Consider the following 18005-nt stretch of genomic DNA (forward strand, 5'->3'; position numbering starts at 1 on the left):
TCAGAATCTCGGAATACCCAGTGGAAGTCTTTACCATTGCTTAAAGGTATGCTATCAGCAGCAGAGTCTTCACTCCAAGTATGGATGTGCTATGACTATTCAGCTTCTTCCCGAGTGTTAAGGCTGCCCAACATACTTGAAGGATATAGGAGGAAGAGAATAAAATTTAACATGCGCTCCTCGCTTGCTGAGGTTAGGGCATATGAATATGCATCATGAGCACAAAATTGCTTATTTTGGGATGTAAAGCTGCAATCCTAACTGCATGTACTCAGAAATGAATCCTAGTGAATTCAGTGGTGCATAATCTAAACTGGAAGCAGTGCATTGAAGAAGATTCACTGTTCTGATTAGAAGAAGCATTTGTTAAAGCAGTCCAGGCCACATTATCACCCATAATTATCTATAATGTCACCACTGCTCAAGCTGATTCTCACTTGATTGCATGTGATATTTCTTCCATTGTGAAGATAATCACGGCCCCTCTAGCTGTGTGGAAGAGGATGTCCCTGTCCCTCCCCAATTCAGTGGAACAGACCACCAATGATGTACCGTTACTTCAAGTAGTCTCAAGTAGTACAAAAACAATATTGGGCTTCACTTTTTGCAGTCTGTTGTAGGATCAGTGCATACAATGGACTTTTAAAGAAAGTGTTCTAATGTGGAAGTCTAGCACAAGAACCTCTTCTTGCACAATTCTGTAACAAGTCTTGTAGAAGAGCTCAGTATTAAAACACAACCCAAAAAACAAATGGAAATAGATACTGCTTCCCATCAAGAAAACAACTCTCCATTTTGCCCATTGTGAAACATGGTATCTAAGGCTGGTAAATGTTTACTCTTGCGCACTTGCAGGTGCGGGTACAGAAATGAACATGCCTAGTACAGAAAAGGTTGGGGGGAAATTGACTGAGGTGAGAGGGAAGCACAGCTCTGCTACATTCTGATAAACTGATCAATGGTGTGGAAGAGCAGTGAATATTGACAACTGGAAAAACACATGGAAACATTTCTTGTTCACCTCCTGGAAGTGCACACCAAAAAAATTGGATTTTTATTATTCATTTGTTATGTAAGGTCTGTGTCGGGAAGCACCGACAAAACGTTCCCAAGGGTTGAAAATGCAAATGGAAAGCCACCCACCCTCAGATGATTGGAAAAACCACACCTGGATTTCTGTACATTTAAAACTGCATGGCATCGTTTGCTTGTATGTGCAGTGAGCATGTTAAAAGGCACTTTTATTGACTTGTGAAAACACCAGTGCTTGGTTGCAAAATTGTATTGTTCAGGCAGCACCTTTTGCAATGAAGATGGTAGTCACTAGGTGGCAGTATACATACAACATTAAAGCCTCAAGTGGCTGATACATGTTGGTTTCTATTTATCTTCTTTCCTTTACTAATTATTTATTATTCATTAACAACATTGCCTCCCCTCCAAGGATTTCAAAGCAGCATACATGCTTCTGCCCTTCCTCCATTGTATCCTCACATCAACCCTGTGAGGTAGGTTTGGCTGAGGGATAGCGATTGGCTCAAAGTTACCAAGTGAGCTAAGGGGGAATTTGAACCCGAGTTTCTTTGCCCTTAATCCAGCACTCCACCATACCTAACTAACTTCAGTTGAGATTTGCTGTAGCTGTGAGGACAAAATTATGGGACACAAAAAGATTCAGGGAAAATAATATTCTGATCATTCTGTGTTGTGATCTCTTGAAGACACTTCAGTGTTGAGCTCCTGATTTTGAATATCATAATCTTTCTTCCACTGTTAAAATAATGTGGTCATCTCCATCTTTCTTTATAAATTATTCCTTTTTCGTTTGCCTTTGGGGGTTTCTTAGTGTCTCATTAGGCAGAGAACCATGATCATTCATTGCTTCTATAAGTAAGCTGTAGATAGCAACACTTTCTTTAGGACCAACTCAAATGTCACAGTTGTGGGCAACCTTTTGGGAGTTCTCCAGAACACTTCATCAGGATAGATTCTAAGCAAAACAAAAGGTGTTTTAGAAAAACCCAGACGTGATCTTGTCATTGAGTTTGCATTGATTTAAGATGAAGAACAAGAGACTTGATTAGATTAGCCAAAGGAGGGGCTGTGCCTGACAGGTTTCAGGATACATGCAGATTATTGGGACAGATAAGCAAAATTGGGTCTTTCGTTTTTGAAAAAGTTTGGGAAACACTGATCTAAATGATTTGGGGAGGGGGCATTACAATTTTAAAGTTTTTATAATTTGTCATTCTGTAAATAGATATGTTTCAACATATTCTTGAGTTGCCTTACTGGGTTTGGGGGGAATTATATTGCAATGGCGACTGGCCACAAATGATGAAAAATCTGACTGCTCAGAATTTATAAACTAGGCTGATTCTCTAAGGGGACGCACAGACTGACACAAAGAAACACCAAGGCTTAGATTGAGGTAGGCAACATGGTGCCTTCCAGACTCTGTTGGACTCCAACTTCCATCAGCCCCGGTCGGCTTAGCCAATGTTCAGAGATGTTTGGAATTGTAGTTCATCGAACGTGTGCTCACCATGTGCTTATCATCTATAAACATGATAGCAATGGTCTGGGACACAGTCCAGGTTAAGACTGCTTCTGTAAAGACGGGACTATTTCAAAGATTATTGCAGCGCTCATTTTCCATGTCCGACTCCCTGTTAGAGTTGGCTGGTGTTGCTGTTGTCGACAGTCTTCCCTTTATATTTCATTGAGATATTCCTGGTCAGGATAGATCAGAAAGCCAGTGAAAAGGCTGTCTGTCCAGTAAGGGTCATAAAAGAGTCCATTCTGTTCTGAGTAGAATATCTGCAGCCAGACCTCATCATCCTGCTTCAAGGACAGGATAGTCGATCCAGAAGCTATGTCATGGTTCCCGGTGTTGGCATCAAACGTTTTTATTCTGTACTGCCCGTTGTGCACCAGCCCAATGGCCAAGTGTTTATTGGCCAAAGTGATGTCGTAAGTGAAGTAGTAGATGCCGGGGATGCTGCACACAAATTTACCGCTGGAACTGTTGTAGTTTGCACCTTCGTTCATGAGGATCTTGTCAAATTTGATGGGCAGCCTCTCTCTCGGGTAGCTTTTGGTCACTGCAACAGAGAAGGCGGATTTGGCTTTGTTTGCCCCACAGCTGCAGGGGCCTGGCATCCCAGGGTCCCCGAGGGCTCCTTTGGGGCCTTTCTTCCCCACACCTCCGCTTTTCCCGGGGTTCCCCTTCAGGCCCTTTGGACCACGAGGACCAGCTTTGCCAATGGCTCCCACCTTTCCCTTTGGCCCTGGCTTGCCGGGATTTCCTGTCTTGCCTTGTGGACCTAGGAGAGAAATGGACTTCCGTAAATAACTGGCCACTTAGCTGCCACCGGAGTTTTAGGGTGTTTCCAAGACATTGCTATATGTAGGGGCAATAGCTGCGGTCCAGGATGTGCAATAGGAATTCCTTTCAATAACAGATTCTGTCTGTATTGAGTGTGGGGGCAGGGCAACATTTAGCTACTTTCACTGCTTTAAAGTGTCAGTATCTGAGCCTGGAATATTAGTATACATGATAACACACACACACAAAATAGGTTCTGGACTTTTGAAAACATTGGTTTGAATCCAACCCCGCACGAAACAAGTTCCGCTCATGCTCACAAAGTTCAATTTCTCCCTCCTCTCCCTGTGCCACCCCCAATCTGCTGTGTGTGTGTGGGGTGTCCTTCAACCCTCTGTAGCAGATTTTGAGGGTAGTTGAGGGGCTACAGGGGAGAGGAGGGGGAATCTGTTGCACATGTGGAAGTCTGCTGTGTGAGCTGCGCAGAAATGTTGGATACACGCCACTATTTTTAACAGAAAAAGATGGAGCGCTGACTCCTGTTTGAAGGCAGAAACATAATTCCCATAATTCTTTGCCCCATAATTCCCTTTCACAGTTTTAATACTGTGGCTAATCACTTGGCTAATAATAATAATAATAATAATAATAATAATAATAATAATGCTGTTGTTCCATTTTTCAGAGACAATGACACATCTTATAGCGTCATCCTTGCTCAGAGTATGCGAGATATTAGCACCTGTGTCATTTTGGTGCCTGGTTTCTCCCAGAGTCTCGTGAGAAACTCGAGCCTCATGACTAAAAAAAAGAGACCCACCATAGTTTTCAAACAATAAGATCTCCAAAAATCCAAACATGCAGACGTAACGTCTGCTGCACTGGTAAAAAGTCCAGTTTTGTTTGTTGCACCATTTGGTTTAGAAGGGATGTGGCTATTAGGAGTGTCATGAAAAGTACCAGCACTTCAAAATTTAACAGTACCACCATTAATAAGGGCAGGTAGACACCCAACTGGGACTGCGTTGGGACTGACCCATTTGGATGCTCCTGCTTTGTGTCACTTCCTGTTGCAACAGACTGAGCTTTAAAAGGGAGCAGTAGTCTCTTACCTTCCTCCCCTGTCTCCCCTTTTTCTCCGTCCTTTCCATCTTGTCCGTCTTTTCCTGGGAAACCCATCCTTCCCATCGTCCCGGGGGAACCTGGAGCTCCAGGCACACCAGGAGGGCCTTGTGGTCCTGGCACGCTGCAGATGACCTGCTTGGAACCTTTCTGACTTTCTGCTTTCGCAAAGCTGCTGACGAGCTGACTGGCAATGCAGGGCACAATCCAGACAAACAGAACCAGGGAGATCATGGTGACGCCTGTAAGAAATTAAAGGCAGACAGTTATGGGCTTGTATTGCAGCAGGCACACGTAAGCGCCACAAGGTTCAGAGCAGAGGAGAATGACAGGGTTCAAATCCATATGCATCCCAGGGTCCATGTCCAAAGAGCTCTTGATGGGAAAGGGCTGACTTGAGCATACAGGCAGATGATGGCGGAGCTGCTTGGGTGACACAGTTCTGCTAAGCACAGCACATGAACCTGATCTTTCTCAAGAGGATTCCAGAATCTTCTGCAATGCCACAGAGGCTGATGTCGTGCTGGGAGCCAGCCACACTGGAATAAAGACCCAAGGCTTGGTTAGCAATATCCAGTCAACACGTGGCCTGCCCTAACATGCCAAAGCCTTTGTGAAGCCTTGTGTGCAAATTCTCTCTGGTTTAATGAGAAACTTGTCATTTAGCTTTTTATTCATCCTCTCCCCAGACTGCCAAAATCCCCGCCTAGTTCTTTCGGGTGTCACGTTGCCCTTCCAATGCTGTTTGGATTTTGAGAGTTTGCAGCATGAGAAAGGTGAAGTTAAACAGAAGTGCTTTTGAATTAGTGTGGGCTTGTTCTCGAAGCTACCAGCGTGTTTTTGACCAAACTGCGGGAGGCAGTGGAAGACAGGAGTGCCTGGCGTGCTCTGGTCCATGGGGTCACGAAGAGTCGGACACGACTAAACGACTAAACAACAACAGTGGATCGTCTTCTTGAATTTGAAGCACAGCCATGGGCAAAATAAATAGCTTTAAACAGGTCACACCAGAAGTAGAGGAAGCTGGTGTGAGCCAGGAAGCTGACGTTCAGCTCCTTTTATCTGTTTCTTCCTTCACTGCCAAATTCCTGGGCAGCTCTTAACTACTGCCATGATGCTAACTGCCAATCAAGTCCTTCTTAGACATATGAACTACATAGGTTGCTTTAGTCAAGCATCAGTTCCCATTTGCTGTAAGGGGATAACTGGAGATAATTTATATGGAGTTCTTTGAGGACTCTTGACTGTGATCTAAACGCTAAGCATTATTGCATTACTACAATTACCATTAAGATTGCTATCATCATAATCTCAGCTTCAGGAAACGGACAAAATACAGTAGGAGAAATAAGAAAAAGTGACTTGCCTTCCAAGGATGTTATGAAGATAAAACAATGACTATGCAGCATCTTAGATGCATTTGAAAGGTAAAGGCAATTCATTAATAAAACTCTGATCTTAAACATGGTTAAGTCATGGAACAGGGTACTATGTGATTTTGGCTTTATTTCTGTTAAATAAACCATGACACAGTGTAATATGCCATGTGTCGCCGATTATCTGAGATTGTATTTACCTAATTTTAAGACCTGCTAAGAGATGGGTGATTGTTATTATGTCCTGATATGTAAAGCCACAGAATTCAAACAGGGTGTACTTTCTTTTTACCCTGACTGTCTGTAAGAGTGTTTGTGTGATATACAGTGGTACCTCGGGTTACATACACTTCAGGTTACAGACTCCGCTAACCCAAAAATAGTACTTCGGGTTAAGCACTTTGCTTCAGGATGAGAACAGAAATTGTGCTCCAGCGGCAGTGGGAGGCCCCATTAGCTAAAGTGGTGCTTCAGGTTAAGAACAGTTTCAGGTTAAGAACGGACCTCCGGAACAAATTAAGTACTTAACCCAAGGTACCACTGTATATGAATGGGTGTCATTTCCTGCTCTGAGCTGTAGAGATGGGAGGAGTATAAATTCCAGTAACAGAACATAAAAAATAAGACTGTCGTCACTTCCCAAGCCTATCCTTAGATCTGGGTCGGTAGGGAAGAAATTGTGTGTGCGTGGCATATTGGGGGGCGGTGGGAATGAAACACACACTGCATCCTTTGCCATGGATCTTCTCTCAAATCACTTGCTGGAGAAATGTGTTACAAATTAATGTTATTTAGGGATTAAGAGCATGCAAAAGCAGGCTGAAGGTGGGGCTAATCTCTGAAAAGCCCCCCCCCTTTCCCTCTTTTTCCAGCTGCTTTGCACATACTGAGCAGTTCCTGGTGAATTGCTCCATTAATACTGCACAATTATTGTAGTAATACCTGATGTCTAAAATATACAAGCTGGTGCCTATTGAATACCAGCTCCCCTTGTACCTTTTCAAAACCAGATGTATCAACTTCATCAAATTCTCATGCCCCTTTTGTTAGCCAGCGGGATGGAGGGGTCACAACCGGGGCCTCAGACATAAAACCTGCCAGAGCTCGATCCGTAAAAAAGTAGAGTAATGAGAAGTGAATGGGCCTGGACATCTGCAAAGTATTTCCCCGTCACGGGGAATGACAGCATTAAGCAATGACAGCCAATCCACACACACATCTGAGTTTCACAGTCAGAAATTCCAGGTCAAGGACTGTAGCCTCCAGGCAGACTTAATTTTTAAAGCACTGAGAAGCCAGAATAAATATATGTTGCTTCCACTCCACCAGTGGTAATATCAGCATTTATAACTCTGCTTCTTAGGCGGAGAAATCCAGCAGCTGAGAAACAACAGAGCAGAAGGGAGCCGAGGTGCCATCGCTGAATCTAAAGGCCAGCCACTTTTGCTGGATAGAATAGAAAGCACGGAAGGTGGTGTTATAAGAATTTTAAGGTCTCAAATATAGAATAAATATTCCTAAATGCACACATATCTAAATATACGAACCATGTGTCTGAAATAGTATGGGAGAGCAATCCTGAAGCCATTTTGACTCTCCCATTGACCTCAAATATTCCCCTGCAGGAAGGGAGGCAAATGGGGAAAGCCTTCCCATTGTCTTTTTTGCTTGCAAATCCTGCCTTAAGGGCATATTTGTGTCTGAATAGGGTGAGCCTGTGACCTGGATTCAGGAACTAAAGTATTAACCATCGCAAAAGAATTGCCAGACTGCCCAGGTAATGTAATCAGTGGCCATTATCAGGTATCCTGGCAGGCAGGATTTGTGCTGTAGATTGCCTCCTTCTTTGATGTGTGTAGTAAAAGGTAAAGGTAAAGGACTCCAGATGGTAAAGTCCAGTCAAAGGCAACTATGGGGTAGCGGCTCTCATCTCGCTTTCAGGCCGAGGGAGCAGTTGTTTGTCCACAGACAGCTTTCTGGGTCAGGTGGCCAGCATGACTAAACCGCTTCTGGCGCAACGTAACACCGTGACGGAAACCAGAGTGCATGGAAATGAGATATATGTATGATGTTTTAGGGGGTGGTGGTCTCAGGCTACAGGGTGGGCAATTTCAAAAGTCTAGATAAGGGCTTGTGGACCATTGTTCAGGGTTCTCCTCCCTCCCGCGTGTGGGGAGTGGGAACCCTGTTGCAACAGTTCCTTGAATAAAGACCAGGCTTACTAGCTGCTTTGCTTCTGAATATACTCTGGTTGGCCTCTGTTATTTTCTGCTACCGATAGGGAACCCACTTAAGGACTCTATATGGGCTCTGGAACACCCCATAAGGGAAAGGGAGCAGTTTTTTCTTATAACAGTGGGAAGAATGCTCCTTCTTCCTTCCTATTTTATTTTACAGTGGACACTCGGGTTGCGAACATGATCCATCTGCACATCTGCACATGTGCGGGTTGTGATTCAGTGCTTCTGTGCAAGCGCAAAGCGTGATTTAGTGCTTCTGCGCATGCGTGACCGCCGAAACCTGGAAGTAACCCGTTCTGGTACTTCTTGGCTTCGGCGGTCCATAACCCGAAAAAACGCAACCTGAAGCATCTGTAACCCAAGGTATGACTGTATTTTATTTTATTTTTGGTGCAGAGGGGTTCTGTCCAAGAAAAGGACTGGCTTTCGATCCAGTGGCCTCTGGAACTCATCAGCTGGAACCTTTGAGATACAGACTTGTAAGATGTTTAATTCTCATGCACAGTGTGATTTCCAGCTTACATATAAGGCACTCTTTCTTTCCAAAGCAAGACGGGTCTAATCTAGTGGTGTTTGAAATTAGCCAGGCATCAGGCACATTTTGCACCTGGCTTTTGACTGCTTTGCAACCAAGTGAAGATGCCTGGGTGCGAGGATGGCGCCTGTTAAAGCCACTTCCGGCCTGCCCAGGAGGTGGGGTTGCGGGCTTCACGCCCACCCCGCGAGAGCAGGGGAATCCCAGCCGGGTCTGCCCCCCCAGCCAGCCAATCAGCTGGCTGGGGGGGCGTGGCCTGCCCTATTTAGGGCCGGCGCGGAGGGGGCTCGCCCTCTTTTCGCCGGCTCGCCCTCACGTTTTCCCACCCTCCCTCCCTCCAAGTAGGCTTTAGGTAGGTCTTTGACTTTGCTATGGACTTCGGTCTGTCGCCGCAAGGGGCATGGTAGGAATTTTTCCCAATTGGCAATTTCTGGCCTTTTGGTTTTTCGCCTACCTCGTAGCAACTCGGTATGCATTGGTAGGCATTGGTAAGAAGGGGTTAAGAGGATGTGTGTGGGGGGAGGAACGCCATCACCTCCCCCCAGCGAGCGAAAGGTGGTCCGTTAAAGGACTCCGGGGGGCGTGGCCCTGTCCGAAGCCTATGGAGGTGTGGGCCAAAGGCACGCCCCAGAGCGGTGACCCCGGGGAGCTCCTAGTCGACGTGCCTCGGCAGGAGACTCCCCCGATATAGTGTTAACCCTTCCCCGTGTCTCCAGCAAATGGGCTGGAGCCGGATAGTCGTTAGGACCAATGCCTAAGCTAATGCCTCTCATTCCTGAATTCAATAAAGTTGTGGCCTAATTCGCCCAATTAACCTTAAATTATGGTGTCTCGTGTCTTTATTTATCCTGGTGGGGGGCGGGAACTCGCCACGCAACTCCACCATCTGGAGGTGCATGCCTGGGGATCGTTGGATCTGGGCTGTTTTCACACACTTAATACCCCACCCTGTAGAATTCTATCAGTTACGTTTTATCTGCACAATTGAAATGAATTTCTGGAACCCAAATGCTTTTTCTGTGCAGCCTGAGCAGGAGCAGTCATCATTAAGAAAAAGGGGTCAGAACAGGCCAATATATTTGTGGACTGTCCCTGGATCAAGTGACTTTTCTTTAAATTCTCAAGGCTCTTAACTTTGCTCAAGGTTGTCATCTGAATTAGCCAGAGGTTAAACTGAGAATCAATCAGTCAATCATTTTAAAAATCATTGCCCCCAAATAGCAACTAGACATTCTGTTTTGGCAACTGTAACCTTGGCAACTGACACCTATATAATCTGAGCTCTAACACTGTAATCCAACAACTTTCAAACCTCCCCATGCCCCTCTATCGATCACTTGAAAACTGCAGTTTTTTGAGGGACCGTGTAATAAACTTTTTTTGTTACCAAAACTAGCATCATATCATGAAGATCCCAGGACCTAGGCTAGGCCCCTGAGAAGGATCCCCTTAACTGGGTAGGGTTTTTATTTTTTTTGGGGGGGGAGCAAAACAGAGGAAGATTAACCAGTGTTCTGGCTCAGCAGAAAGCAGCTGAATCTTTGAACAGGCTAACAGCACATCCATATGATGCCTCAAGCAAAGAACTATAAATACAGGAAGTCACTGAGGGGGTGGGAATAAATCATATTGGATGGGGAGGGGGGAGTTGTAATTTTTTCCATTGTGTGGGTTCCCATCATCTCTGTGGAGACCATAACTCCTTCTACTCTGCAGAGCGTTTACAATCAGCAGAGCTAGAATGGATCCTTGATTGCTGAAGAAATTAAATACCGTACAGAGACTCACCCACATCTGAGACGCCCCTTCCAATAACCGCCCACCCCCCAAAAACCATGCAGCTCTTTGGATAACTTCCCATGGTTTAATTTTCAGCCTAGGATCTCCAGGACTGAATTTGAGTAACAGCAGGGGTGATTCAGCCCTGGAACCTGTGTAGGGATATTCATCTACATTTGCCATCCTTCTTACTAAAAAGGGCTATTTTATAGTTCCCTTTTCAGACACTGTTGCTCATATCTATAAATATTTATATCCTGTCTTTTACAACGTAAAGTTGCTCAAGGCAGCTGACAATAAAAAGAAAACAAAGCTCGGTCCAACTACATTTGCGACATGAACCATAAAAACTACCCTCCAAAGAAATAAAAACCACGAGAACAAAAGTAGCGCAGATATAATTTATTTGTTGACTCATCAGTGTTGTGCTTAGAGTGCCGGACAAGGCACAGGGAATCCTCCTCAGGCATGAGCCTCTGCACCAGCCACCATCTCTCAGCCTAGCCTACTTTACAGGGTTGTTGTGAGGCAAAATGTTTCTTGAGAAATGCTGCTATATGTAGGTCGTTTTTCCTTCAAACCACCTGCCATCTGATTTGAAAAACACAAAGCCACTTTCAGGGGGGTTGCAGGCATGGGAAAACCAAGCAGGTAATGGGAGTTGAGTGGAGACATCCTTCTCCATCCCCATTTGCAATGTGCAAATGAAACTTGAAACGCAGCAGTGGGAAACCACCTCACTGTGTTTTCAGCCACTAATGTGTACATAGCCTGAGTTCAACAAAAGTGGCAGCAAGTAGGTATGGCACTGCAGCCCAAGTCTACATTTGTGTTAGGTTCCAGCTAGCTTGCCAATGGAGAGTTATCTGAGGGAGGGGTAATCTGCAGGATCTAAGAACAGGAATTGACTTGTGAAACGTAACAAGTCCCATTAGTTATTGTTGTTGTTATTGTCTTTTGATTTTCTAGAGTCCTATTTGTTGAAAGGAAGGTGTTGGTGAAATCTCACTCTGCAATCCTGTAATGGGGAAAAAGAAGCTGGATTCGGTTGTAGACTGTAGGATTTGATGCCCATCTCTATTCTATCCTTTGACAACTGAATATGAATCCAGCCATTTCTTGACATTAAATTTTAATCTTGTATCTTTCTAATGTTGTAACCCACAACGGAACCTAATGGTGAAGAGGTACTAAGAAATTGAATTGTTATTATTAATTTGAAGCTATTTGGAAAGATGGGAGGGGTGTTTTTTGCCTTCACCTGAGCTTTTGTTTGGTAGATAAGGAGAGCAGTCTGATCCCATTAGAAACTTTAATTTGACCTCCAAAGGCAAAAGTCCTATGTTCCAAAGTCATACTTGAAGATTGCGTGGCAACTGCCACTTCAGACCAAATCTGTGAGGCTACAGCTTCTAAACTGTTGGAATTTGTGGGGGGTAAAATTGTGGGGGGTCTCTAGGAGAAACAGGGCTAGGAGGTTAGTATAAAAACAGCACATCCTCTGATCAGAACCCAGTGACATGACACATAGGAGCCATATCCTTGTGGCTGTGGGGGCTTTGGCCCCCCAATAAACTATTTTAGGGGGCCATCCCCCCCAAGTTGATGGGCATTGCCATTTAAATGGCGTGCGTGCACCACATTATGTGATCAGTTATGCGGGACGCGTCTTACCTGGACCCCTACATTATTTTATTCAGGTTGGCACTCCTGATGCAACACGTTAAGGGTAGTGTGGAGTCTTCAAGTCTAAAAGGGCAGTAATTGTCTGGTGTGGAGTTCAACAAGAGGGAAGAGAACGATACCAGGAATGAACTTGGCCCCTCTCTCTGTCCCCCCCCCCCCCGGTTTCAGAAGTTGGAGCTTAGTTGTTGTTGAACCAGCATAATGATTCCCTGGGACTCTTCCTATTGCAAAGTTTCTGTGCGAAAGAGGAAAGTTTTACAAGGGTTGCACAGACAGACAACTCTCATAAATTAAACGCAGCGTTTTCCCCAGTGCATTCTTCTTTTTAACTTGCAATTGGCTCGATTAAGGAGTTTCCGTCCAGTCTGCAAGGAATTAACTGTTCGAAGACTGCCATCCTACGCACTGTTAAACCTGTGCCAGTGCCCTCATGAAACCCAAGGGGGTTGACTTTTGAGTAAACATGTATGGGGGCTGCAGGGCTGCAATCCTGTGCACACTTTCCCGAGAATAAGTGTGCGAGTGGGATTCACAGTGCAAGCCTAACCATACCTACTGAGAAGTAAGTCGTACTGAATTCATTGTGGTTTACTCCCAGGAAACGGGGATTAGGATTGCAGCCTGGGATCAAGCTGTTACATCTTCTTTAGAAAACATTTTAATAAATAAAAATAGTACTCACAAGCACAAATGTCTTCCAGAAAAAGATCCTGACATCCAGTAGGAAAGCTGAAGAATCTCAAACAGATGTTTCACCGCAGAGCATAGTTGTCCAGCTTCGTGGGATTCCTAGCTATTCTTGCAAAACCTTTCCTTTAAACGAAGGGCTTGCGATTTTGCATTCTCAGATGCCTTGCTCGACGTTAGGAAAAATGGGTTTCTTTCATTTGCATTCCCACTTTCTTGCAGCGGCTTCAGCTTTTTGGCTCAGCTTTGCCAGAGGCATATTTTGATTATTGTGTAATGTTTGAGCTTCTGCCTCGTGTCACGTGAGACAGGGGAGAAAACGTTACACACATGTGGCTAAATGCTTGGAAGGCTCCGGATACTTGAGAAGAAGAAAGGAAAAAGGAAAAAGCCCTGCTCTGCGGAAGCTCAGAAACTCTAAAGGGGGCCAGGAGTTGTGTGTTATCACCCACAGACAGAAGACTGGCTTGTGTAAGGTCACCTAAAAGCAACACGAGACTCTCCAGAACATGCTTGGCTGGCAGGCAGAATCTGGCGGCTGACAGCTATTTTATCTGGCTTCAGGCAGCAGTCCAATCAAATCTCAGCCAGGCTTTGGCCAAGAGTCTGCTTACAGTTCCTCTCATATGGCATGTACTTGGGCGTGTCCACACTGGTAGTTATAAAATGGAATTCCCACTCTTTCTCCTGTGAAAAGTGAGTGAAAATTGACCGATGATACACCTTCTGAAGCGGGGGAGGTGATGTAGCTGGCAGAGGGAGAACAATGAGTGGGCGCTGCTAAAAATCCTCCATGTGGACACAATAATATAATAATACAGTGGTACCTCTGGTTACGTACTTAATTCGTTCCGAAGGTCTGTTCTTAACCTGAAACTGTTCTTAACCTGAAGCACCACTTTAGCTAATGTGGGCTCCCGATGCTGCCACGCCACCGCCGCATGATTTCTGTTCTCATCCTGAAGCAAAGTTCTTATACCGAGGTACTATTTCTGGGTTAGTGGAACCTGAAGCGTATGCAACCTGAAGCGTATGTAACCCAAGGTACCACTGTATACAATCACATCATTGTTATCCACTTTATGTCTCTTTGGCTCTTTAGAGCCCAGCAACTTCCTTCTCTCCCACTTCATGGCTTTCAAAGTTAACCTTTATAATACCGGTATATCATTTCATTTTCTGTGTTTTCTAATTGTGAAAAGCTTTAAGTAAATATAAAAAGGGAGAAAATTTTTCATTACAAGTCTTCAGACAACCCTGCTATTGATGTTAATTGCTTACAGTAATCTTTCAAATAGCGTGTATATTTACTCCAGTCCCTTTGGAATACTTGATCATGCTGATTTTGGATTTTTCCTGTCAGCTTTGCCAGTTCCACAAAGTCCATCATTTTCATCTGCCACTCTTCTTTTGTTGGTACTTCTTGTTGTTTCCATTTTTGGGCTAAAAGGATTCTTGCCGCTGTTGCTTTTAATAAGTTGTGCTGTGCTCACCGCATCTTTAAATTTGACCTACCAGTCTGGAAATAGTATGCAAAGTAACAGCATAAGACACATTCTTTGGTAAAGGAAGTTTATGTCCCTTGGGGACATACCTTTCTTCTGTAGGCAATAGATTGAACTCCATGTACCATCCACACATGCTATCTTGCCTGGTTTTTCTGTTATGTTTTAAATTCTAATGGTGAATGCGAATGACATCGTCCCACCCTTGGTTTTGCACATGCATGCATGTGTCTTTGTAGTTTGTGCAATCCGGTTGCATCCTCTCCCACCTTAGACTGGTGATGCCTTTTATCCAGGTACCAGCAACTACTTTGTGCAGATGATGCAAAGGGTATTGAATTGCTCCTTTCTGATCCTGGGCATAAGGTTTCCACCTCTTTTATGTGATTCAACTGCTCCCTTCTCAAAGTCTCCTTTGCTCCAATGTCCTTAAAATCCAGGCTATATTTGTTAGTTACTGGAAAACTGTACATATTGTGCTGGCCCATCCCTCTTGTGAAGTCTGGGAGTGTTTTTGCAACATCCCTAGAGAGAATAGACTATAAACCATGTCTATTAGAAAAACAAAATGCTAAGCTTAGACTACATTTGCTTTCATCAGGATAGATTTTAGCTGGTCTATTGAGATTGCCTATTAGTACAGCCAAAAGCCTTTTAAAGAAATTTCCCCCCAGACATCAAATAAACGAAAAGCAGCAATACCAGGATCTAAAAGAAGCATCAACCAAGCCTATCAAAATAATTCAGGTTGTGCAGAGTCCAACATTTGAAGAGGCTTGGCTCATGTTTTCTACCTAATGCTAGTTCACTTTTGCAGATAACATCATGCACCAAGATGTTGTGCAGTACATATATAAAATCATAGAATCACAAGAGAAGGAAATTATATTGTGACCTATTTAGTATGTATTAAAACAACACTTCAGGCAATGCGAGTCTTCCACACGCACTTGTTTCATAGCCAAAAAAATAGAAGCTGCTTTTTAAAGCTTGCAGTCTCATTTTGACATTGCAAATTTTAGCAAGCTTCACTGGAGCACAACGGGCAAGGCAATTTTAACTAAATAAATTTACATTTATGAACAGAACTGCAAGAGGCAGAATTGTGCGTAAAAAGGGAGAGGGTTTTCCCATAAGACAACATGGGTTCTTGCCCTGTGGCTACTGTGTCTTCCTTAAGGTTGCACAAAGCAGCTGAACCTTAAATTAATTCTCCTGTTGGACAGGGACATTAAAGGGGGCTTACAATAATAAGGGCAACAGAAGATAAAATAGTATGTGAGTTTTGGCAGTGGCAGTGACAGCAGACTTCAATAGCATGGCAAACCATGAGGAATGATTGCACAAGGGACTGAGTTTGGGGATAGAGCGGGTTGGATGTCCAGTTCTAGAGAATGAACACAGAGAAGATGGAAAAGGGCTGCTGCTTGAGCTGCAAGGGAAAGGCAGAAGCATCGGGAGGAACTGGAGATGGGGTTTTGGTGGTTGGGGGACTGGCCCTCCAGTGAGCAGACTGGCAGTATGAAGGCAATAACAGTGTTGCACATTAACTGCATCAAAATGCAAATTCTACAGAAATGCACAAACTAAGCAAGTATGATTAGGGCCAGCCTGCTTTTCATTGTGAACGGTTGTCATTTTGGGATACAAAAGAACTCTAGATCAAAGTTTGATTCCCCTTCAAACCTGGCAAGAATTAGTGCTGTTAGCTTTCATGTAAATGACAATTTCCCTTCAATTTTTTTCTCCCCGAGTTATAAGGGGTGATTCGCATTTAATTTCAATAAAAGAAATTACTGACATTTAGGACGTATGTCCAGTATTCTCAGGCCTTGGGAGGAACCAAGTCTTAGAAATGCCAATTCAAAATGGAAACAGCAAAGGAGCACTTCAAAAGCATAAGGTTGGAAAATGAATTGTTTCCCTTTCCCAAGACCCAACAGCTACATCACTAGGGCATATTTGCCAATGAAATGTATCTAGCATCTGCCAACAATGCCCCTCTGCTATCATAATAGGAAAAACATCTCTATGGTTTAGGCAGAAGAATGAATAAGTGTCTCATTAAAGTCCCAGGTTAGTAGGGGACACTTAAATCTTCCAGGACACTCGGCTAATGACCAGAACAATCACTATTATTGGACAACAAATACCTAACTTCAGGAGACTTGAGTATGAAATTATGGAATGGTTCCCCTTCGGTTATGGAAGCAGGAGGTTTTTAAGCAGAGGTTGGATGGCCATCTGACATGGATGCTTCAGTTGAGATTCCTGCATTGTAGGGGTTTGGTTCCCTTCCAAAACTACAGTTCTATGTTAAATTCTAGTTTATCAGCAAATATGATTCTATTCATTTAGGGATTCTATTCACTGGGGATTTCTGTCCCACTATTACATTAATGTGTGACATTGTGAGGGGAAGCTGCTACTGTCTTAATCTGAGTGCTATGAAGAACAGACACAGACTGCACCCTCCTTCAAGATGGTCTACCTCCATGCCTACAGGTGTACATTTATCTTCCAACTGAGGGCAATACTTCATGCATCTGAAGAAGCAGACTCTGGTTCATGAAGTTATGCCTCTATTCTAATGGTTTGGGATGGGTATTCAAAAGCCTAGCTGTGTCCCAAGGATGCCAGAAAAGGAAGATGATCTCTGGTTCATTATCTATTACACTTAGAATCCAGCTCACCTGTGCTGAAAAATGAGCATTTAACGTTATATGCCACAGCTATTGCTGACAACTGTGAGCACAATCCTGTGCTTCCAGCATGCAAGCTCGGAGGGTGGGAGGAAAGAAAAGGAACTGGTACTTTAGATGATGGATGCAGAGCAATTGGGGAAGATGTTCTGATAGCTAACTCCCAGAGCAACACATTTAAGACACACGAGATACTTGGAAATCTCATCCAATTCTCCTGAGAAGCTGTCTGAGCTTTTAACCAGAATGGTTTCACAAGAGTAGAATTCTGTTAACTTCTGATAAGAATACACCCCCTTCAACTGTACTGAGTTAATTTATACATAAAAGTAGGTTACAACTGTGTATTTGCAAAGTGGAAAGTACCAAACTCTTGTTCCCTTCAAACAGCAGAAATAGTGACTCCTGCTATTTTTTGTTTGGGGATGTGACACATTCTGAGTGAGAAGAACATTGCCTTTTTGTATTAATAAAGCTACTGGGCATCATAACTGCAACCAGCAGGTTATGGCTGACAAAACACTTGCATTTACAAAGGAAACACAAGATGTAAACTGTACACTCACTTTTTTCAGTTGAAACATTGCCATATTTATATACACATACACAATACAATACAGGAAACTGACAGGTTTTCTACTTGGTGATCAAATATAAAAGCAACACCCAAGTCCTGTGGGCTTGAAAGTTCTTTCATAAAAGTTACTGCCCCAGAAACGAGGCCATAGGATCATCTGGCCGCTGGCGCTTCATTCGATAAGCTTCCATTTCCTCCTCTGTTGGTTCTCGGCTTTCATACATGCTGTTATATGGCCTCTTTCTCTCATCTAATTGCATTATTTCTTTCACGTGAAGGAGACGGGCTTCTTCAGCATTTAGTGCCTAAAGGAAGACAAAACACAATCCGTAACTGTGTGACAATATTAGTTTACAGAAGCCAGCAAGATCCAATACAGGGAGTGAGGTTTCATTAAATGATAGGCAAGGATGGAGATGGAAAATGGAGATAAATTGTCTTCAGCATTACAGTGATCATGTGGCATAA

The 18005-nt window shown here is 43.8% G+C and overlaps 2 protein-coding genes and 1 long non-coding RNA gene across 5 annotated transcripts in view; 1 reads left to right on the forward strand and 2 right to left on the reverse strand.

Moving 5' to 3' along the window:
* Positions 1–16: 16 nt before the first annotated feature.
* LOC128407723 (uncharacterized) lies at positions 17–11505 on the forward strand. The gene is made up of 3 exons (XR_008328867.1): positions 17–192; positions 8463–8545; positions 11350–11505. It is a non-coding gene; the product is annotated as an uncharacterized LOC128407723 (long non-coding RNA).
* Positions 1010–13435, reverse strand: C1QTNF2 (C1q and TNF related 2). The gene is made up of 3 exons (XM_053376450.1): positions 12749–13435; positions 4441–4692; positions 1010–3326 (listed from the first exon to the last, which is right to left on the reverse strand). Exons 2-3 carry the CDS (start codon positions 4682–4684, stop codon positions 2713–2715), a joined length of 858 nt encoding a protein of 285 aa, XP_053232425.1. The 5' UTR covers positions 4685–4692; positions 12749–13435; the 3' UTR covers positions 1010–2712.
* Positions 13436–16913: 3478 nt separating this feature from the next.
* Positions 16914–18005, reverse strand: part of SLU7 (SLU7 homolog, splicing factor) — a 252508-nt gene continuing 251416 nt past the window's right edge. For all 3 annotated transcript variants that reach the window (XM_053376453.1, XM_053376451.1, XM_053376452.1), the window contains exon 16: positions 16914–17842. In XM_053376453.1, the coding sequence (XP_053232428.1) occupies positions 17663–17842 (180 nt within the window). In that variant the 3' untranslated portion in view covers positions 16914–17662. The remainder of the gene's footprint in view (positions 17843–18005) is intronic.

The sequence above is a fragment of the Podarcis raffonei genome, chromosome 2 (assembly GCF_027172205.1).
Source record: "Podarcis raffonei isolate rPodRaf1 chromosome 2, rPodRaf1.pri, whole genome shotgun sequence".
NCBI lineage: Eukaryota > Metazoa > Chordata > Lepidosauria > Squamata > Lacertidae > Podarcis > Podarcis raffonei.

Excerpts from the sequence above, each read along its gene's own strand:
- C1QTNF2 (XM_053376450.1), bottom strand. The coding sequence starts at position 4,684 with ATGATCTCCCTGGTTCTGTTTGTCTGGATTGTGCCCTGCATTGCCAGT. Across the intron at positions 3,327-4,440 it reads AGGGGAGACAGGGGAGGAAG|GTCCACAAGGCAAGACAGGA; the intron begins GTAAGAGACTAC and ends TTTCTCTCCTAG.